Genomic DNA, 22,740 nt, shown 5'->3' on the forward strand with positions numbered 1-22,740 from the left:
GCCCTGGAACTCATGGAGATCTGCCTGCCTCCATCTGTCAAAGTACTTGATTAAAGGCATGCAACATCATGCCCAGCTGAGAATTCGATGTCTTTCGGAGGCCTGGTTTTCTCCCCTAAAGTCTAACCAAAGAGAAGTTAGCCAGAATCAGACATTGCTGGTGTAGCAGAGATGGGGGTGGGGAGGGTAAGAGGCGGGAAGGCCAGCTGACAGACACCCCAGAATGCCTTAGAAACACACAGGAACACAGAGGCATTAACCCCTCACGAAGAAAGGGCAGTCATTTAATTACGAGTAGTTACAAAGTTGACCCTCCATTGACGTCCACTGTAGGATTTTTTTTTTTTCTTTTCAACACTGCTTGGCCCATTAGCTCTAGCCTCTTATTGGCTAGCTCTCACATCTTGTCCACTGTAGGATTTAACAGTGTTGGTGTGACATCGACCAAGTGGCTGGCCTGTGAATGATGAACTTGAACCAGGCCTGGGTCTACTTATTCCTCCCTTGTGTGGGATACAGTGACACAGCACTGTAAACTAGGAGGCCCCCAAGCCTACTAAAAATGTCCTTCACTGGAACCGGAACTGAAAGATGCAGGGTAAGTAAGGACCACAGGTACTTCTGCATCCAGGCAGGTCTGCATCTCCCAGGAGCCCATGACTCCTGAGCTGCAGCTGCAGCTGCAGCAGCCAGGACTTGGGCAATAAACACAGCCACATCCACCATAGGCTGCACACCTAGGCATCTGGTGCTTTCGGAGTCCTAAAAGACTCGCTTAAGACAGCAACCTAGTCCCTTGCTTGCTGTGACAAATCTCGGAGCTCTAGATCAAGAACAGTGTGAGGTCCACGGAGACCCCATTCCTTTGATGTGTGTGGGGGCAGTACTGTATTACTCATAGATTGAGCATCCTCATTCAACAGAGGTCAAGGCAGGAGGAGTCACCTTTGGAGGTACAGTCCCACTCTGTGGGGACCTTTTCCCCAACGAAAAAGGCACAGGCTACTAGGGAGGAGTCAGCATGGGAGCCATGGACTAAGCATGGGGCACCTTCCTGGGCAGTCACTCATCTTCACCTCTGTCTACCTTGGCACTAAGTAGTGCTGGGCTAAAGGCCAGGCTCCAGGACACACTTGAAGAGGGCCTGGAGGAGGCTCTGTCTGGTACCCAGGGCTGTGGAGACCTTGGTTCCAGGGTCTGGTGCTATGATCATCTCAGTCATTGGTGTCGGCAGCTCGCAGGCCTGAAAATGGCCCTCTCTGACCTGGGTAGCCATCAGGCTCCTCAGGTGCACGTCCTAAGGCCAAGGCCACTAGAGATGAAAACAGCAGGGCTTGTCCAGATGTACCAAGGACATCTGCTGCCCAAGCTGAGGTAGAAACTTAGACATCTTCCCATAAGCAATCTCCAGCCCCGAATCCCACATCCCACCAGCCCAACCGAGGAAAGGTTCAAGTCACCCTGAGAATGCAGCCCTGGCTCCCACCCACTGTCTCCTAAAGGAACTCCCAGACCCCAGCCACATATATCCAAGTAGCCCCAGCAGGTACCTCTAGAACCTAAGAGATCCAGATAATTCCACCTCTGCACCTGTCCTAGGAGCCATCCTGGGAGCTGGCACAGAAGCCGAAAGCAGACCGGGGAGATGCGGCCAGGGGTTTAACTGAGGTACATCCATAGCGCAAAGCTCTAAGCACCATTGTGGCCCACTAGCTCTTCAACTCTTATGTGGGGTTCTCTGTGCGGCAGTTCTGGACAACGAGAAATCTTCCCCCGTTGGGATCAGTGTTGCAATTCCCATTCCCAGTGGGGACGGGCAGTGGGGAGGGAGAATGAACGATCCTGCCCTGGCAAGGGGACACAGCTCACTGAAGGTAAGGTAGACTCAGGCCAGGCACAAAGGTGCTGTGCTGGTACCTGAAACCCTCAGGTCATGAGAAACAGCCTGCCCAATCTGGGCTCTGCCCCTAGCTGGCGACCTCTTCCAGTCTAGAAGATGGCAGAAGGCCCAGAGTAGGGCAAGGGATAAGGTCTGTTTTGTCTCTAGAGACTGACAGAGATGCTATGATGTCCGTTGTGTGACATCTGATGGGTTACCAACATGGCCAAGAGGATCCAGTGTCAGAACAGTGGCATTGTGCTCCTGACGTTCACAGCAGGACAATAACCACCTGGAGAACCACATGGGGGCACAGACTCTGTGACTTGGGGGATGTGTTAAGGCAGGAGACAGGAGTCAACAGTTAGCTCCCTGTAGCTGCAGTCACTTGGGGACCAGGAGGCTGGGATGGGCAGGAGGGTAGGTGGCCCTATGAGCACCAGTCACATGCTTCAGGCCTATCCCAAGGTCCCCACTCAGTCCAAAGCTTCAGATTGCTGGCCTCTGGTCCCTCCCAGCTCCAAGGACAAAGGTGGGGAAACTGCTGGGGCCCGCTCAGCTGGATGCAGAGCAATGAGGGTGTCCGGATGAGGTGTGGTCCAGGGAAGAGGGCATCTACCATCTCGTTTTGTTTTTCGGGGACTGATCCTAAAGTAACCAGAAAGAACAAGAGTCAAAAGGGATGGACTCCACAGTCCAAGTATTGGATTGCACTTTAAAAAAAAAAAACCCTCAATCTACAGGGAGTGATACAATCTAAACATAGTCTGGAGTTTTCTTCCAACAACTCTTTCTCTCCCTTTCAACAAAAAACTATTTTTCCCCCCCTTACAACTAGTGTCAGAAAATAGCTTCTGGCTAGTTGGGGATGAAACTTCCCAAGCCTGGGATGGGCAGGCTCTCAAGTCCTGTTGAAGGACCTGGAACTGATCTCCAAGGGTCAGAACACTGTGCCACCCAGAAGGGTCAGAGGCATCTCAGAGCCCAGGACACTGGTCTGGCTTATCTCAGGGAGAGTCAAGGACAAAAGCTAGAGATGTCAGTCTGTCCAGTTTTGGTCCAGCTACCTAGAGGCTCTGTGGCCTGACGGAGGGGTTGGGATAACTATCCCTAAGACCCCATATAAACCTGAAGTGACAGCATTCTGAGATTTTATTTAGTTCTGGAAATGAAGGGAAAGACTGGCCCCATCCTGCCCTACCTCCCACCCCACCCGACTAGCCATGGAGATAAGCCTGAACTGGGGAAAAGCTTTTACTGACCCCCAAATTCTTAGCACATGGATGCTGTGACTCGTGAGCCAACCAGGATCTGGAATGACCTGCCTGTCTCTGTGAACCCACACTATAAACAACTCAGGCCCACCCCGAACCATGCCGCCCTTCATGTTGTGAAGCATGACCCCCAACTAGGAGCAAAATGGTCATCAGCCTTGCCCTCTAAAGTATGCTAACTTCCTATGGGAGAGGCCAAGATAAGTTGACCTCCTCTGCACCCCAAGAACTGCCCACTGGTGGGCCTACCTCCCCTGTTCTATCTCTGAATATAGCCCTTTCTGGGGGAGAGGATGAGCCCCTCAGGAAAGCTATGGAGGTTGGACACTCCCAGGTGTGGGTCCAGACAAGAGCCCAGATGCTCATTCTGATGGCAATTAACGACAGACACACTAGAGAGCCCTGCCCTGGAGGAGGCGCCAGCCCCTTACCACACAGGAGGCACTATAAGCATCAGCCCCAAGAGCAGGATGTGAGGAGGAGAGCGGGTTTCAATGATCCATCACAGAGAAAGGAAGGAATCACGGGAGGTGAGAACCCAGTCAGAAACCACGAGCCCAGAACAAGAGTTAATAAAGCAATAATGTGTTTATTAGGCACCCTTGCTCCTCACAGAGGAGCAGGATACAGCCCAAGGCATCCTCTCTGAGCTCTCTGGAGGCTGCAGGTGTCGCTGGAGAGTATAGGCACGGGACCAGCTGCCACCCCAAGCAGAACACTATTTGGATGGAGCAGATCACCAGAGGTGGCCCTGGCATAAAACAGGGCAGGTGCCTGAACTCCACAAATACTGAGAAGGAGGAGGCCCCCTTGGACACCCACCCAAACATTGGCAGATCAGGGGACCTGACCCTGAGGCATAAGCTACCCTGAGCCAGTGAGGGAGAAGGGAGCCACAGAGCATAGCATCTCTAGTGGTCCCTCACCCAAGCCAGGTCCTGAGTGCCCTCTCCAAATCCGCCCACTTCCTCCTGGCCACAGCTGCTGCCTTAGTCCCACACGTAGGGATTTCTAAAGACCTGAGAGATCTTGCCGTCTTTTGGTGGCGTGGCCACCTGGTGGCTCTGGACCATGTACATGTCTTCAGCTCGCAGGGTTGAGTTGGCACTGCCCATCACCTGGCTGTTGGCGGTGGCCCGTGGGAGGATGACGTCGTAAGCGCCTTCGGACTGGAAGGAAGAACAGGCGGTCTCACAGTCGGGGGATCGGGAGCCAGGTTCCGCCAGGGCAAAGGCACAAACATTCAGCTTCCTGCAGGGCTGTGCCTGCCAGCTCCCACCTCTTGACCGACCCCCCCCCCCTTCACCCTCATTCCACCAGGGCCCTGCTGGCAGGATAAGATGGATGCCTCTACTTCTGGAAATAGAGATCTGGCCTTCTGAGCACGGAAGAAGGCCCCTGAACACCTCGGGGGGTTCCCAGAGGAGACCCCGTCTCTGAATTCCTGATCCTAATTCTTTGGGGAAACCTCAGGATCGGCTACATTAAGCTGTTGCTACATGAATGATGCCACTCACAAACTCCCTTTCTCCAAGTGTCTTAATCGAGTCCCCAAAATGTCACTACAACACTCAGCACCCTTCAGGTAGGTCCTGGTCCGTATAACTCTAGCTTAGGAATCTAGCCCCAAATGTTCTACCTGGAAGGTACGTGAACCCCTGGGGTGGTCCCTCCTGTCTTATCACCATGTTAGATGTTACCACTAAAGCACCCAGGCTCCCAGGACCCCAAACCAGCAGCGGGTGACTGTCCCCCCTGAGGAGGGGTTCCCCCTTCCAGAAACATCCAACCACTCCATGCCTTCTAGGACACTTAGATCGTGGAGCTTCAACATGGGAATGCACCAAAATTAGCAGGACTGTTTGTCAAGCCCTATCCCCAGTTGAGCTCCACCCACTAGCTGGGCCCCACCCAGAGATAGTCCGGCAAATGTTTAACTACAGGGATGGGAAAGCCCTTGAGTTCCTTGTAAATCTGCCTTGGGGAGTTACTCCCTTTTAGGTGGAACCTAAGCTACCAGGTGACAAACAGCCCCCACCCCAGGGCTACCAACACAGAACTCACAATAACCTGTCCCACCTCAGACCCAATCTGCATTTTAAGCAAGTTCTCAATTGCTGCTCCCTTGGGTGGTCGGAGGACCCCGGTGTGAGAACTAAGCAGAAAGAACTGTTCAGCTCAGTTCACCCTCCAAACTGGGAGAGAGGGTGGGGGGCTCCTGTGGACTAGGTTCAGAGGCCGGGGGTGGAGGGGCAGCCACTGATCACGGTGTGAACGGAAACTGCTCAACTCTGCGCTAGGTTGCAGCTTCACACTTGGTGAGAGGGACTGGAAGTCTCAGACACACCAGCCATCCCTAGCTCCCAGCTTAGGGGGTGGGGAAGGGATGGGAACAGCACCCTGCTGACCTCCTGGCTTCCTGTTCCCAGAATCCTGCCAAGGCAGGTCACTGACCTCTCTGGCAACCACTGCCAGCAAGAAGAGGAACATATATGGAGTGGGAATCTAATCCACCTCCTTCCTGTTCCCACTCTCCCCTGCCCCCCCAGCTAAGGGAGTACTGGCTCCCAGGGCTCAGGAGAGGTATAAGGTCAAGACTTGCTAGCCAGGCATGGAAATAGGGTCTCATATAGCCAAGGCTGGTGGTGCAAGCTATAGCCAAAGATGGCCTTCAGCCTCCTGCTTCTGTCTCCCAAGTGCTAGGATTACAGGTATGTGCCACCGGGCTGTGGGTGATGCCCAGTGATGCAGGGCAGGTCCCACTGCAGTGTGCTAAAGCCCTGGGTTGGCAGGGTTGATGTCCCAGGAGAAGTTTGCCATACACTAAGAATGCCTCTATCCAGCCAAACGTTCACTGCCTGCACAGGCTTCCTACCAGCAAATGAGGCTGAGCTCTGTGACCCTCAACCAGATCACGGGAACCTGAGGGACCTACTCACCGGGCCTTTGTGCATCAGGGCCATCTCGGTGGGCTGGTACACACTGGTCAGCAGCTGCCCATTGTAGCCACTGTAAGGTGACACGGGTCTCTTCGCTGGAGGGAAAAACAAGGTCAAATTTGAAGGGTTCTGGATTCTTGTTTCCTGCTTTGATCCACAGTCCAAGCAACTCTCCTGGGCATAGGGGAGTGGGGACCCTGGGGCCCTGGCATAACAGGAGACCCAGGAGTGGAGAGAGATCTGAGAATGAGGCTGTGGACCTGGTGCCCCTCCCATGCCTGGCGTTCTTTTGTTTAGATGTATAAGAAAGTGCCACTTGGCTCCCTGCATTGTAGGACCCCCCCCCCCGACACACACACACATATACCTGCCCCCTCCCCCACACACCAGTACCCCTCCCCCATAGCTCAGGAAAACATGCTGTCAGCAACCCTCACATCCTATCCGGCCTCGGGGCCAGAGGCCAAGAGGGGCACATGGGCCTTCGGCAGCTTTCCAAGATGGCCAGCCTCCAGCTCCTGCCTCTGCCACGATGAACCCGCTGCCAGGCCCAAGGGGAAATCCAGCTGAAACCCCACAGCTTTTTATGGGTTCATGTCCACACAGGGCATGGGTAGCTGCTGGTGCCACTTTGTAGCCATGCAGGGCCCAGTCAGGAAGACTTAGTGCTAAGTCCATCCTAGGCCCCCTGGCAAATACCCAGAGAGATTTGTAGCTCCCTGCACCTTCTGGTGTGGGTTTCCTGTCTGATCCACCCTGATGAGAACCTCTGGGGCATCTGAGGAGAGCTGCTAACTAGCCCTGGGCCCCAAGAACAGGACTTCCTGAGGGGGTCAGGTAGATAGGATTCAGTTCTCTTCTGCAGGGCTGAGGGGCCACAGCCTGTGCAGGGTTCCTAAGTGCTGAGCTCGTGCTATTGATTTTTCCATTTTGGAAGAAAATGAAATAAATAAAGAGACCAGAAGCGTCTCTATGAGAAGAAAAGGACTAAGTAAGACCTCTCCGGCCCGACGAAGGAGTACTGGGGTAGGAAGGAGCGGGGGTGGGGACAGGGTTTGCTGCTTCTCCCAGCATAGCCCAGGTTTTCTGTCTTTCTGGCTTCCTTAATGATCCCCTCCCTGCACATTCAGTGGCCCAGTATGTGTACCAGAGCCACTCCAGTGTGGGGTCAGCAGTCATTTCCAGGGAGTGAGATCGCAGACTATGTGTCCACAAGAGCGAGGGTCACCTATTTCCACAAGGCAGGACGTTGAGGGCCACACAGTGTGCACAGAGGACCCTAGGATTTCTGTTTCTGGAATGTCTATCGCCTCTAACTGAGCTTCTGTCAGAGATCCCAGAGCCGGCATGTGATAACCACTCAGGCTCCATGCTCCGTCCCTGAACGCAAGGGCCTCAAAGCAGAAAACTGCAGATATTCACAAGAACTTTCAGTTTTTCTCAAGAGACTGGCTCCCTGCCCCGCGGTAAAAGACATGGCATAAAGGATGGCCCAGCCAGGTAAGGATGCTTGCCACCATGCCTGACAAACTGAGGCTGATCCCCAGAAGTCACATGGTAGGAAAGCAATAATTGAACTAAAAGAAATGTAATTTTAACAAACAAAAGCTGTAAATAGTGGCACATGCCAGCAACTGGGAGAAGAAAGGATCCGTTCAGGACCCGGCTTCAGTTACATAGTAGGTTCGAGATCAGCCTAGGCTACATGAGACCCTGTCTGGCCTCACACACGGCACACACACACACACACACACACACACACACACACACACACACACACGGATATATACAGGTCCTCGCCGCACCTGAGGCTGGCTCATCCATGGAAAATGCCTTGTTCTCCACAAACATGCTCTGGCCCGTCTGCTCTTTCAGGATGGTCTCGTAGCCCACGCCTCGGGTAGGGTACATGTCCCCCTGGTAGCTCTGCTCAGGGCTGGGTTTGGTCACCTGGGAGACCTCAGGGATGACATAGAAGAGGACGAAAGTCCAGGCATTGGCAGCAAGGGCGATGGCCAGCGTGGGGTCATCCCAGGTGGGGCTGTGGTGCTGCTTGTTGCCGTAGGTGTACATGACAATCCACACGACCCAGATGGCAATGGAGAGGGCTGTGGTGAGAAGCGCAAAGACTCCGTGCTTCCGCCAGCGCTTAAAGCGGCCGCACAAGGCGGGCCAGGCTCCTAGGAAGGCTGCCAGCAGCAGCAGCATGACGTAGATGAGCGCCATGACGAAGTCCATATTGGCAATGGCACAGGGCGAGGTCACGGTCCAGTGGGCACTGCCGTTGCCCAGAGGGCCAGCCTGGCCACCTCCCCGTACCAGGGTGATGATCAGCCACTCGGTGTTGATGATGACCTCCACGAGGGTGAGAAGCAGGGCGACAGTGAAGATCACCCAGCCCCGGGGTCCATGGTTCTTCCGGGCTAGGAAGTTAAGGGCAAAGACATGGGCGACCAAGCAGGAGAAGCAGATGGCAAACAGGACCCCGAAGAGGAAGCGTCGAGAGGCGCAGGTGGAGAAATCAGGCTTTACCACGCAGGCAAACACAAGGCAAAAGAGGCCCAGGGTGCCCAGCAGAAAGAACACCTGGGTCCCCAGGAGGCTCCGCTTCTTCGTGTCCTGCACAAACGGAAGGCTGGCCACCAGGATGATCGTGAGCACAAACGTGGTGATGATGCCAGCTCCAGCCACCGCCTCCAAGACGATGCCCCAGGCCCCGGAGCGGTCACAAAGGTTGTAGTAGAGGGGATCCAGGTCTGGACTGCAGCCCGGTGGGGCATGGTTCTGGGCCCAGGCCCCAGGGAAGAACAGAGGCAATCCTAGGCACATCAACAAGGTTTTGTGGGTGGCCATCCTGGCTCCCAGGCCAGGCTGGGTCCCTAGAGACAGGAAGAATAGGCAAAATCAGTACACCAAGGTCAGACAGACATCAATGAGCAGAGTATTGCTTCCTCCATCCTGAACATCCTGCTCCTCTAGGCTTTGGAATTCTTATTTTATGTATTTTTAATTTAAAAGAATTGTATTTCATCGCATGGTGTTTTGCTTGCACATATGTCTGTGTGCACACGTGTGCCTGGTGCCTGAGGAGGCCAGAAGACTGTGTTGGATCCCACGGAACTGAAGTTAGGATGGTTGTGAGCCACCGTGTGGGTGCTGAGAACCGAACATAGGTCCTTGAAGAGAGTAACAAGTGTTCTTAACCACTGAGCCGCCCCTCCAGCTCTTCAGAGTCTTTCTTAGCCCAGAATTCATGAAGGTTTGTCAGCTGAGCAGACAGATGAGGTTCATCTGTCACCCCTTTTCTTTTCTTTTTCTGGTTTTGTTTTTATTGTTGTTTGCTTGTTTGTTTTTGACAAGGTTTCGCTATAGCAGTCTAGATCAGGCTGGTCTTGAACTCACAGACTGCTGGGATTAAAGGTATGAGCCACCACACCCAGCTGTCATCACTAATCCTAACCATGGAAAAGAAGAAATTTCTTTTCACTGCTGGAGAGATGGCTCAGTGGTAAAGAACACCGGGTGCTCTTCCAGAGGACCCAAGTTTGAATCCCAGCATCTACATCACCTACATGATGGCTTACAATGACTCCAGACACAGGGAATCTGAGCCTGGTCTCCTCAGGCACTGCACAGACAAGGCGCACATACATACATGCAGGCAAAACACTCTTACACATAAAATAAAAATAAACCTGGGGTGGGGACCACCAGTGAACTCTTAGAGTTTTAACCCATCAAAACCCAGGTTTACTCCACTCAGCACGGTCCTTTCTGCCTGGGGACTTCCAGGTAAGATACTATACCCCTCCACTAAACCCTGGAAATGCCTAAGTCCAGGGCCAGCCTGACCTCCAAAGCAAGTTCCAGACTGCTACTGAGAAGTCCAGTTCTTGTCAACTTGACCACACCTGGAATGAACCAAAGCCCCAATGGCCGGGCACACTTTCTCAATTAAATCATTTGAAGTGGGAAGACACGCCTTCAACGTGGGCCACACTTTCTGCCGGCAGCCTATAGGAAGGACATGGAAGAAGCAAGTTCTCTTTGCTGGCCCTCACTCTCACTGGCAGGCCACTCCTTCACTCGGCACTACATCACACGTCTTTGGGATTCCAGACTATACTGAAGACCAGCGGAGACATCCAGCCTGGAGAAGTGAACAGCTGCTGGATTCTCGGGCCTCCGTCGGTAGGCGGTCACTGCTGGGGTAGCTAGGGCACAGCCTGTAAGCCACATGTAATCGCTCATTCTGTAAGTTCTGTCCTCTAGAGAACCCTGACGAACACGGCCACTCAGCCACGCGGTCCTCTACTCAAAGCGTTTAACAAGCACCTACAGCAGGAAGAAACCTACAGTGCAAAAGAAGAGAGCTGAAAATTCCTCGCTCCACTGTTCTAGTTGGCTTTCTGTTGCTTCGAGAAATACAATGACCAAAAGCAACTTGAGGAGGAAAAGGTTTATTTGGTTTTCAGGTCACGGTCCCCACCATCAGGGGAAGCCATGGCAGGAACCTAGAGACAGGAAATGAACAGAGCCCACGGGGAATGCTGCTCACCAGTTTGCTTTCCTTAGTTTGTTTACGTACCCTTTTCTTTTCACTGTTTGTTTATTCATGAGGCGGATTCTTGCTAGGTAGCCCAGGCTGGCTGGAACTCACTACATAACCCAGGCTAACTGGCTCAGACTCCTAAGTGCTAGGATTACAGGTACAGGATACCAGAATGGCTCTTCCCTCCTCCCCCCCTCCCCCCGTTTAGTGCCATCTTTCCTCTTCAGATCTACAGCTCATTGTCTAGTTCGGTACTAAAGACAGGGAGACCATAAACGGATTCAGGCTAGAGAGATGACTCAGAGGTTAAGAGAACCGGCTGCTCTTTTAGAGAACCCAGGTTGGATTCCCAGCACCTACATGGTTTACTCCCATCCAACTGTAACTCCGGATCCAGGGAACGGGATGCCTTCTTCCGGCCTCTGTCAGCATCAACTATGTAGGTGGTGCACAGATAAACACGCAGGCAAAATGTTCACACAGAAATAAAAATAAAAGAAATCTCTTAAAAAGAAAAGAAACAAAACAAAACCAAACAACAAGCAGGAGCTGGGTGCCGTAGTACACATCTTTGATCCCAGTGCTCCAAAGAAAGAGGCAAGAGCATCCCTGTGGAGGTCAGCCTGGTCTACACAGGGAGTTCCAGACCAGCACTCCACAGAAAGAACGTGCCTCAAAAAGCTAAACATAAACACACACACACCCAAACCCCAAAGGGATTAATCTTTAATGAAAGACTTTAAGACACTGTAGTGAAATGTGAGTAATGGTCTATTTATTAACACCAGAAAGGTAACAACAGATCACCACATGCTCACTGTGCCCATACCAAATGTCGCAGATTTGTGCCAAGGAAGAAAACCAAAGCTGGCTGCCCAGAACAGTTTCCCCGTGTGAAGTGAAGGAGGTTGATGGTTAAGAAAACTTCGAATCCGGGGGACTCTGGCTGCAGCTCAGTGCTGGACTCTCCCCTGGCGGGGGTTTAAAGTTCTAGGTTCCATCCTTAGCTCTGCCCCCTGCCCCGCCAAGAGGGACACATTTGGTGATTTTCCATTCAAAGCTTTGATTTAAAAATTGTAGTAGTTTGAATGAGAATGGCCCCTTAGGCACCTATATTTGAATGCTTGTTTCCCCATTGGAGGAACAAGGAAGGTTTAGGAAGCAAGGCCAGAGGCGCAGAGGTGTGTCACCGGGAATGGGATTTAAGTTTTCAAAAATCCAGGCTATTCTTTTTTTTTTTTTTTTTTTTTTTTTTTTTTTTTTTTTTTTTTTTTTTTGGTTTTTCGAGACAGGGTTTCTCTGCAGCTTTAGAGCCTGTCCTGGAGCTAGCTCTTGTAGACCAGGCTGGTCTCGAACTCACAGAGATCCGCCTGTCTCTGCCTCCCGAGTGCTGGGATTAAAGGCGTGCACCACCACCACCCGGCTAACCCAGGCTATTCTTGAAGGTAAGGACTTGAGTTCTCAGCTACTTCTCTAGCCTGGTGCCTGCTGCGAAGATGCCCACCATGATCTTGGCCTCCAATTCTCTGCAACTGTAGGCAAACCCCCAATAAACTCTTTTCTATAAGTTATTTCAGTCATAAAAGACAGAGATCTAACACAGAAGGTTTAAAGGCTCTAAAACAAACTATTATGAAGTCCAAATTCCCTGACGCATAGATCCTCCGTGTGTACAGTAGGTTCCCTACACGTTAAGAAACTAGTTATAGCTGGACAGGCGTGGTGGTGCATGCAGCTGGACAGACACGGTAGCACATACCTTTAGCCCCAACATTTGAGGGGAGGAAGTAAATGGGGCTCTATGAGTTTGAGTCTACTTAGTTTTAGGGCAGCCAGGGATACATGGAGAGCAAAAGAGGGGCTAAATAAAAAAAAGGAGCAAGGTGGTGGCGGCATATGCCTCTAACACTAGCACCTGGGAGGCAGAGGCAGGCAGATCTCTGAGTTCAAACCCAACCTGGTCCAGGACAGCCAGGACTACACAGAGAAACTCTATCTTGAAAAACCAAAATAAAAAAGTAAATTTGTAATAAATATTTTTAATAAATAAATAATAAATTTAAAAGGGAGTATCTCTCCTGCCTAGCCAGAGCGAAGGCCCCCCTGAAGCTAGCAACCAAACTTTCCTTGGATGACAGCATCCACTAGTGGCTACCAAAGGCATGGCACTATCTATGTTACTAAATGCTTTCTCCAATGCCCAACTATGCGTTTATTTATTATTCAGTTTGAGGCAGGGCCTTGCTACTCATCCATGGCTGGCCTCAAAGTTGTGGGAATCCTTCTGCCTCAGCCTTCTGAATACTGAGGACATAGGCTCAAGCCACCACTCCTAGCTAATTTTTAATATGCACACAAAATGTCAAGTTCCCGTTTGATAGAAAATTTCCATCCATAACTGACAAATGGGAAGTCACTAAATCAGGGGAAAATGACACGGTCAATTCTGATAGTTGACTCGGCAGGATCTAGAAGAGCCTAAGAGACAAGCCCAGGCGGTGCTGTGAGACTCCTCTAGATTAGGTTGATGGAGGTGAAAAAATGTGGGGGGCACCATTCGCTGGGCTGGTGTGTGGGGTGGGAGGAGGAGAGAGTGAGCCAGGGGCCAGCATTCACTGCTCTCTGCTTCCTGACTACAGAGACAATGTGGCCACCTGCCTCAGGCTCCTGCTGCGGGAGTCAAACTCCTCAAGGGGGCGTCTTCTCAGTTATTTTCTTACAAGAAAAGCAACCAATACACAAATTTAAATGAAAATGACATAATAAAGATGGTCAGTCTTCACTTTTTTCTTGTCCCGCCTCCTTTCATCTTTAAAGAAAATTGTGTATGGGTGTTTTGCCTGCACATTTGCCCATGTAGTGCCATAGAGGCTGGAGCTGAGTTACAGATGGTTGTGAGCAACCATGTTGGTGCTGGGAACTGAATGGGTCCTCTGGAAAAGCAGCCAGTGCTCTTAACCTCTGAACTATCACAGTAACCCCTCCCCCCTTGTCTATTTATTTATTTACTTACTTACTTTCAGAGTCTCAAAGTGATAGCTCAGAACAGCCTCAAATGTGTGACGATCCCCTTGCCTCAACCTCCAGGGTGCTGTGCTGAGGGTTACTGTACTTTAAGCCACCCCAGCTTTTGCCCCTTGAAAAAGTTTCAGGTCCCAGCAAGGTGGCACACACCTGTATTGCCAGCACTGGAGAGGTGGAGGCAGGAGGGTCAGAAGTTCAGATCCTTGGCTACAGTGAGCCAGACATCAGTCAGAACCACAGAAATCCTGTCTCAAAATCAAAGAAAGGAAGGGAGGAAGGGAGGGAGGGAGGGAGGGAGGGAGGGAGGAAGGGAGGGAGATAGGAAGGAGAGAAGGGAGAAAGAAAGAGGGGGGGGAGGAGAGGGGAGGGGAGGGAAGGCCAGAGGGGTGGCTCAATGGTTAAGAGTGTTTTCTGCTCTTAGGGAGGGCCTGGGTTGGATTTCCACAGAGCAGCTCACAATTGCCTGTAACTCTAGTTCCTGGGGTCCAACGCCCCTCGTGGCCTCCACAGCTCTTACACACACATGGTGCACATAAACTCCCACAGGCACACAATAAAATAAACAAATAAAATAAAATCCATGAAGCTTAAGCCACCTCAGCAATTTCCTAACTTTTCCTTAGCTATCATCTACCTTTAACTCCTAAAACTAACACGCATGCTTAAATAAGTTTATAGTTGTCTTCCTAAAGAAGTACCATTGTAAAAGCGAGTTGTTCGCCAAAGTTCACTTCCCCTGCCCCAAGACTCTGTATACTGGTAAATCAATAAAGGGTCACTGGTATTTACAAGCCCTGGAAAGAGAAGAACCATGGGAGTTAATGGGTAAGGGGTCATTCCCAGTCACCCGAGAGATAACTCGCCCATAACAATATCATAGGCTCCCAAATGTCCAATGTTTCAGCAAACAGAGTATTGCTATAATTTGAGGTGGAGCTAGAAATTTAAAACAGAACACCAAGAACCAAGAAGCCTGTATCCCTTGGACACACCACTTTCCTGGGCCCCTAGGAGGGTTTCTCCACCCACTTTTCTGGTTCAGGTCCTAGTTTAGAGCAAGCAATCAGGACCAGGGACACAGCTTGGGGGTACAGTGTCGGCCTACCTATGTGAGGGCCCTGGGTTCCATCCCCAACACTGGAAGAGGGGTAGGGATACAGAATAGGTGATGATTCTGGGTCTGCCAGTATGGACAGGGAGATCCAACTGTTTTAGACTTCTGGAAAAGACAAAGATGGACAAACACAGTCGCTGGCCTGATGCTAGCTAAGGTCTAATAGAGATATGGTAGGTGTGGTAGGAAGATAGAGTGTAAGGAAGCAAGAAGAAAGGAGACAGGGGAGATAACTTAGTCTAAAGTATTTCATTGGGAATTAGGCACATGGATGGCTCAGTGGTAGAGTACTTGTCTAGGACGCATGAGTCCTTAAATCTGATTCCCTAACACCTCCAAAAAAAGTGGGAGATAGATCAGTCAGTAAGTGCTTGTTGGGTACGCATAAAGACCCGAGGTTTGCATCCTAACTCCCAGATAAAGAGCGCGGTTAGAGCACACACCTGTAATCCCAGCTCTGGGGAGGTGGAGACAGGAGGATCGCTGGGACTTATTGGCCAGCCAGTCTAGCAAAATTGGTGAGCTCCAGGTTCCAGTGAGAGGCTGTCTCTCAACAAGTCAGGTGGACCCACTCAGGGACATTGCGGAGCGGGAAAGAACGTTTCGAGCCAGAGGCTATGAGGAGCGCTGTGAAATGCTGTCTCCTGGACATGAGATGGCAACTGTGCCCATGAGCCACACAAGGTCAAGTCAGCAAGATCAGTCAATATTTCAACAGGCTCGGTGGATCATTAACAAAGGAGAGAACACGAGGTGGGGTGAGGAATGTACTAGAGGTGCCTGCAGGGAACAGGAGGCAGGAGTTGAGGGTTCTTGGGGGGAATAGGGAGCCCACATGATCAAGATGCACTGTCTATACGTATGAAATTGTCAAAGAATATATATGTATATTTGTATTTTTGAGACAGGATCACACTATGTAGCTCTGTCTGTCCTGAAACTCACTATGTAGACCAGGCTGGCCTCTAACTCACAGAGATCCACCTTCCTCTGCCTCCCAAGTGTTGGAACTAAAGGCATGTGTGACTATTATGCCTAATTAAAGATATTAAAAAGTAAGATAATGGAGAGGCAAAATAGTTCAGTGGTGGGGCTGGAGAGATGGCTCAGAGGTTAAGAGCATTGCCTGCTCTTTCAAAGGTCCTGAGTTCAATTCCCAGCAACCCCATGGTGGCTCACAACCATCTGTAATGGGGTCTGGTGCCCTCTTCTGGCCTTCAGGCATACACACAGACAGAATATTGTATACATAATAAATAAATAAATTTAAAAAAACACCCAAACACATAAAATTAGTTTTTTTTTTTTTAAAAAATGCTATTAGCAGTAAATCAAATTGTATGGTGTCCCAGACACTGCCCCGAGACACAGACTAAAAGGAGATATCAGGATGAGGGTGGAACTGAAAAACGTCAAAGGTGAAGGAAAGAGAAAAAAAAAAGATGACAGATGTCAGTATTCTGAGTTCAAGCCCCCAAATTCAGAGCAAGAGTCAGAAAACTAAGTTCAAGGCACAGTGAGCGTGTGCAGGAGGCTGGGGCTGGTTACAAAGAAGACTAGTTCAAGGCAATGAGGAGTCTCTGCAGGCTGTACTGAACATGATGGGGCATCGCCAGGGTCATGTTCTCAGATGTGTCTGACACAAAGCAATCAATTTATTGAAACCACGTTCATCCAGTTTAAGGAGCGAGGCCAAAGGCAGCAGAACTAAAACGGCCAGGTCTGAGAGATTCTTGCCACCCCCTCCAGCTTGTACCCCTCTCCGAAAGATCTCAGGACAAGGGAGATTTAGGAGAAGAGGGCGCTGCAGGGTTACATTACAGGTTTACATCTGATAATAGCCAGGTCATCCCAAGACTGGGGATGTAGGTTAGTGTGGGCACATCCCAGTACAAGGTCCTGGCTTCCTTCCCCAGGGAACAAGAGGAAGAAGGCAGAGAAGACACACGTGCCTCTGTCCCCAGCACTCCTACAGACACTCGGGGCAGGATTAGAGAAGGGTTACAGTCCTGTACTACTTATTCCTCTTGCCTTTGCTATGGGATGACCAGCTTCTGCCTTGACCTGACCCTTCAAATTTCACTTGTCACTAAGCCTCCAGTATGGAAAACTGGGCTGCCCCGAAATGTACCATTCCTCCCCTAAAGGGCAGATGGAGACAGAGTCAGGTGGGGAAATTGGGACAGCGGGGCTGGACTCTCTCCCCCCTGTGTAGGACAGAGGCCCTGGGGTGAGCAAGACCGTTGAGAGCCAGGCATAGTGGCACATGTCTTTAATTCCAGCACTTGGGAGGCAGAGGCAGCAGATCTCTGTGTATTGGAGGCCAGCCTGGTCTACGTAGTGTGTTTCAGGATGGCCAGGGCTACATAGTGAAACCCTGTCTCAAAAAAAAAAAAAAAAAAAAAAAAAAAAAAAAGAACCCTCCAAAACAACAAAAAGATACTTGAAGAGAAGAAAGCACATTGGCGCAGAGACCAACCAATCCTTCAGTCCAGGCGTACACATGTATTCAACCAAATTTATTTTGATTTTTTTTTTACATGTATGAATCTTTTGCCTGCATGTCTAGATGTTCACCACATGTATGTCTGGTGCACACAGAGGTCAGAAAGGGATCAGATTCTCTGGAACTGAAGTTAAAGATGGTTTTCAACCATCATGAGGGTGCTGGGAACTGATACAAGAGCAGTCAGCAATTTTTTCCACCGTTCAGATTCCGTGGCGACCTACTGCTGCTTTTGTTTTGTTTTCTTTGTGTAACAGTCCTACCTGTCCTGGAACTCACTCTGTAGAACCTGGCTGGCCTCGAACTCAGAGACCCACTTACCTCTGCCTCCCAAGTGCTGGGATTAAAGGCATGCACCACATTGACAGGCTGTCACCTGCTACTTTTTAAGATGGTGGCTAAAGGTTTGAGAGGAGAGGCCAGCTTTGCCTACAGGCTCTTAAATAACACCCACCACCTGTTGTGGGTTGTCACAAACACACACACACACACACACATACCCTGCATTCAGACTGAACCTCTGGAGACCTGAACTTTGAACCTTGTGACACAACCTCCCCTACCAGGCTCTAAGTCAGTGGTTCCCAGCCTTCCTAAGGCTGTGACCCTTTAATACAGATCTTCACGCTGTGGTGACCCCAAACCATAAAATTATTTTCACTGCTACTTCGTGACTTTAATTTTGCTACTTATGAATCATAATGTAAATGTCTATGTTTTCTGATCTTAGGAGACCCCTAGGAAATGGTCCTTTGACTCCTGTGTTGAGAACCACTTCAAGAGTAGTGAAGGACTCTGTACCTCTGAGGATCTCCCACTCCCTGAACACAGCAAGCATGTGAAACCCATGCCCTAAAAGACAAGAGTACCCACCCATCTCTGCCAGGAGTGGGACAGACCTCCTGCCCTAGAAGCCTTAACAGCCCACAGCCAAGGCTCCACTTCAGATTATTCTTAGGACTAAAAGGCTTTTAACTTCATCTCCATGGAATCGGTCATACATTTTTTTTTCCTTCATTTTTCAAGATAGGGTTTCTCTGATTAGCTGTGGCTGTCCTGGAACTTGCTTTGTAGACCCGGATGGCTTCAAACTCAGAGAAACCCACCAGCCTTTTCCTCCTGAATGCTGGGAATAAAGGTGTGAGCCAATGCCTCCACAAATATTCTTAATCACCTCAGAAATCAGCCTTTCCCGGGGGTCAGCTACCCAGCCCCCAACTCTGGTCGGAGGCAATGCAGTCAAGTTCCTAGATCCCCTTTCTCCCTCTTTCTGTCTTCAGGTGAAGCGGAAAAGCCTTGGTAAGGCTGGTGGGCTGAGATTCTGCCAGCCCTGAACTGGCTTTAAGCAGTTACAGGTGAGGCAGTAGACCTTCATTCTCACCTCTCCATAAGAACAACCCCATGCTCTCCCCATCAGCGTGCACACATGCGCACACACACACACACCCCACAGTGGGAAAGAAAAGGCTGCTTGGTAGGATCAAGGCTACAAGTAAGACACAAGCCAAAGATCATAACCACCTACAGCCCCGTCAGCCCCGTTCCATGGAGCAATGGCTCAGCCAGGGACACCACAGAGCATCCTTCTTCCTCCCTAGCTGCGTCCCCTCAGCAGCTGACCTGAAAAGATGGATGGACCCATAGCCAGCCTTCCTCTATCCTCTCACCCACCACTTTCTCCTTTTTTCACAATCTCAGGACAAGTCCTATTGTCTCAGCCCTCTGACCAAAGGGCTGGTCAAGGAATCCTGTAAGAACGGACCTGGGGAGATGGAAGGACCCTCAGTCCGTTTACTGTCCCCCACCCCGCTTTCATAACCAAGAGTGGGTATCTGAACTAAAATACCCAAGTATGAGGAATCTTAGAAGCCTTCTAAGCAATCAGGGGTCTACTCTCCACTTTGGAATGTGCCCCACCCCCATCCCTAACAGCACTCCCTCCCAGCCACAAAACAGACACTGTTAGGGGGAGGGGGCTTCTCCAGGAGCACAAAGCCACGTTTCCAAATATCCTCAAGTCCGTTCTTCAGGATCAAAATCATGAAGGCGTAAGTGATTTAGAACTTCGTACGTGTAAAAGTGTGGGCGTGAAGTGGAAGCGGAAAGCGCTCTGGAAAAACCAGGAGCGAGTAAGGGGTGGGATCCAGAACCTAGGCCTCCAGAAGGAGAGGCGCCCTAGGCCTCTGAAATTCCAAACTTCCCGCGGAGAGATCCCGAGCTCTCGCCTCCCCATTCCAACCGGATTGCTAGGTCTCCGCTCGCACGCCCGTGGAAGTCTGAGCCAAAAGAGCAAGGGGCCAGGCTCTGTTCCTCCCATTTCTCCGGTACAGAAACCTGCCCTCCCCACGCACCGCAAAGAAATCAGGAAAACGACGCTAACCTACAGTCACAGTCAACTGTGGCCTCCCACTGCGTGAGTGCGTAAAGGGACACCTTTCGGACACTCGGATTGTGGAGTCCTTCCTTGGCCGTCCACCTCGGGACGCAGCATCCGGCTTCCCTGACCCATTAAGTCCCCAGCTGGCTCGGGTTTGGAAACTTTCTGCGAAGTTGCGGAGTGGATGCATCGTGGCCTGCCCCTCGGGTCCCCACACCCGGCCTCGGCCCTTGCCCTCTCCCAGCCAGCGGGACCCAGGTCTTCCGGCCTGCCGATGGCGAGGGCGGAGCGCCGAGGCAGCAGCCCTTACCTGGGACTCGCAGTCAGCCCGCTTCGGCGCGGCGCAGAGAGCCAACTTCGGCCCCAGGCAGAGTGCCGGCGGGCGTAGGAGGGACTCAAAGGAGGGCGCTGGGCCAGAGCCTGCTCCGGTAGGGGTGGCCAAGTCTGGGCAAAGGTGCAGGGCCTTCCTCCCCGGGACCCCAGACTGAGCTGGGTGCGCTCGGTGGCTAGCTCTCCCTCCCGCCTCCCTCCCCCACCCCCTGCACAGCACTCCCCTCTCTCGGCCAGGGTGGGCCGGGCTGCAACACCGTGACATCACCTCCATTCCTGGCGCTCCTTAGGCGCCAGCCGCGCTCCAGGTACTAGCGATCCGTAACCCCAGTAACAAAGCGCGCCCGGCCCTGCCCCCTCGGACTCACCTCCAGGCTCGGCCGCAGAGCACTTTCGAGCTGGGAAGAGAGATCCGAGTTTCTGGCCAAGCTGGGGTGTGGGTTGTTGCTGTTTACTGCCACGCCCCCGCACGCGGGCGCGCGCGCACTTGCGCGTACTCACTTTCTGGGCTTGCCTTTCTCTCCCAAAAGCGGTTCGGGGTGCAGCCCAGCACACCCCTTGGTTGCATCTCCCGGCGATCTCACGCATCCACAGACGCACAGGGGCCACCTTGGCGCGTTTCCCTGTGACAGACACCCAGCCTTTGTCACTTACGTCCTGGCTTTCCCGTGAGACACAAGCCTGGCACAGTTTGCTGCTCCCCCGTTGGAGCGAGGCGCGCACTCAGCCATAAAGTCCGTCTTTGTCAGGCCTTCCGCGCCCCCTCCCCTCGCGAACTTGCACACGTGGACACAACATACACGAACGTCCTTTTTCATGCGTGATCCTTGCCGGAGAACCCAGTCTCCAAAATCACAAAGGAATACCACGGCTTATGCCCCTAACTCTGTGGACTGAGCCCAGAACCCCTGCGAATTATTGGCCAGCGTCTTCGTCAACCTGACTACCCCATGCCCGAGTTTCTCACTTCGCGGGCTCCCCTCCCCACATCCCGGTTCCCTGTGGTGACCTGTCCTAATTAGCCTTCTCAGTTTTGTTCCCCGAGGTACAGTGTTTAACGTGATCCATGTGGTCCCTGCGCTCCTGGCCACGTTGTTCCTGACTCCGCGTCCGGCTACTCCAGAAGTCGGGGGACCTTTCCACGAATTCGGATTCCCCTGAACTCCACCCCCACTCCCTGCCGGGGTGGATCCACCGGTTGCCACCCTTTCTTCTCCAGCCCCAGGAATCTGCTGAAAAGAAACCGCAGAAACAGGGAAGCGAATCCCAGCTGAGGCCTCTCTGACCCAGTAAACAAGAGATTTTTTTTTTTCCGGCCACTTTCCCTGGGGACTTGGGATCCCTCGGGAGTGGGCTGCGCTGTCCTAAGAGCACTGAGTGGGTCTGGTTGGACTGCGCTGTATCCCCGGAGGGGACAAGTCGCAGAGCGAGAGGTTGTTGAGCCTGACAGGGGCCCTGGGGACGCGGGAGAGGGCTGGGCGTCGGGTCTCAGGGTGCGGGTTCTCGTGACGCCGAGTTGCCTGGGGGATCGCCAGGAGCGCGGTCGGAGCCAGCCGGTGGCAGGGCAGGCGGCAGGGCGTGTTTGCTCAACCCTGAGCGCCCTCGAGGGGGAGGGGAAGCAGCTGGTCACAGGCGAGGGGATAGCCAGGTGTAGGAGGCAGGGATTTGATGACCCGTACCTCCCCGACTGGCTGTGTGTTTGCATGCCTCGATCTATGACAACCTGGAGTCTAAACTCAATGAATCACCCGGAGTTGCCGGAGCGATAAACCTCAGGCCGGTTCCTCCCCTTGCTCGGCTCTTTTCTGACTCTGGGAGGAATGTTTACTTGGGGGCAGGGGGGGGGGGTGGAACTGCGGGGCCCAGGATTTCTAGAACCCTGAATCCTTTCCCGTGCCTTGTCGATTCTGTATGTGGCAAAGCCTGAACTATTTCAGTGGGTGACTGCTGCAGGGGTACCTTCTCCCGCTCTAGGGTTAGGGATCCAGTGCTCAGGTACCAAGGCTTGAATGGCACAGGCAGTTGGTGCCCACACTAGCTAGAAAGGCAAACATACTGGTTAGGCCTAAGTGAGCAGAATGAGTTGCCCTGGCCTCTGCCCGCTTTTCATTAACTAGGCGACTGATGCCTAACTCTGCTGAGATGGTTCATGGCATAGGTGAAAAGCCGGGTGGGGGGTGGGTGCAAGGAGCCAGGGGAAGGACTGCTCTAAGCCAGCAGGACCCTGCAAGCCTTCTAAATTTCCAATCTCTCTTTTCCCTTCAGCCTCCAAAACTGTGACTGTTTGGCCTTGCTTGGTGGCTCACACCTGTAATTCTAACACTTGGGAAGTAGTAGAGGCAGGAGGATCAGGAACTCAAGGTCATCTCAAGACCACCCTGGACTACACAAGATTCTGTCTCAAAACAAAGGCCACCACTCTTCACACACACACACACACACACACACACACAAACACACACCTTCCACCAGGCAGGGGTATCTAGTGCCTGGTCATCCCCTGGGAGTCATTAAAAAAGGGACTGGCCCACAGTGGCTGAGCCCTGCCCTCAGCCAGCCTTGTGAGGCAGCTGGCAGTAGAAATGAGGCCAGAATCTGAGAAGGACTCCTTGCTCTCCCTGGTTCTCCCAGGCACCTTTCTGGAACAAGATCTGCCTTCAAAGGACAGAGCAAGTCCCTCTGGGCAGATGATTCCCACCTCTGATTCTCCAAGATCCCTACTGTGCTCTGCTTAGGAAAACGAGT

At 52.0% G+C, this 22,740-nt stretch overlaps 1 protein-coding gene across 8 annotated transcripts; it reads right to left on the reverse strand.

Annotated features, from left to right (window-relative positions):
* Window positions 1-251: 251 nt before the first annotated feature.
* Gprc5c (G protein-coupled receptor class C group 5 member C) lies at window positions 252-21,447 on the reverse strand. 8 transcript variants are annotated; one of them, XM_038326160.1, is made up of 7 exons: window positions 21,005-21,447; window positions 20,364-20,618; window positions 11,005-11,079; window positions 7,898-8,971; window positions 6,093-6,187; window positions 4,173-4,322; window positions 252-2,527 (listed from the first exon to the last, which is right to left on the reverse strand). In XM_038326160.1, the coding sequence occupies exons 2-7, from the start codon at window positions 20,581-20,583 to the stop codon at window positions 2,495-2,497; spliced, it is 1,647 nt and encodes a 548-aa protein (XP_038182088.1). In that variant the 5' UTR covers window positions 20,584-20,618; window positions 21,005-21,447; the 3' UTR covers window positions 252-2,494. The 8 variants fall into 8 exon arrangements, with proteins under 8 accessions (XP_038182088.1, XP_038182089.1, XP_038182095.1 ...); XM_038326161.1 differs by lacking the exon at window positions 21,005-21,447 and having other exon boundaries at window positions 20,364-20,633; XM_038326167.1 differs by lacking the exons at window positions 11,005-11,079; window positions 20,364-20,618 and having other exon boundaries at window positions 20,650-21,447.
* Window positions 21,448-22,740: the final 1,293 nt, after the last annotated feature.

Source organism: Arvicola amphibius, chromosome 4 (assembly GCF_903992535.2).
Source record: "Arvicola amphibius chromosome 4, mArvAmp1.2, whole genome shotgun sequence".
NCBI lineage: Eukaryota > Metazoa > Chordata > Mammalia > Rodentia > Cricetidae > Arvicola > Arvicola amphibius.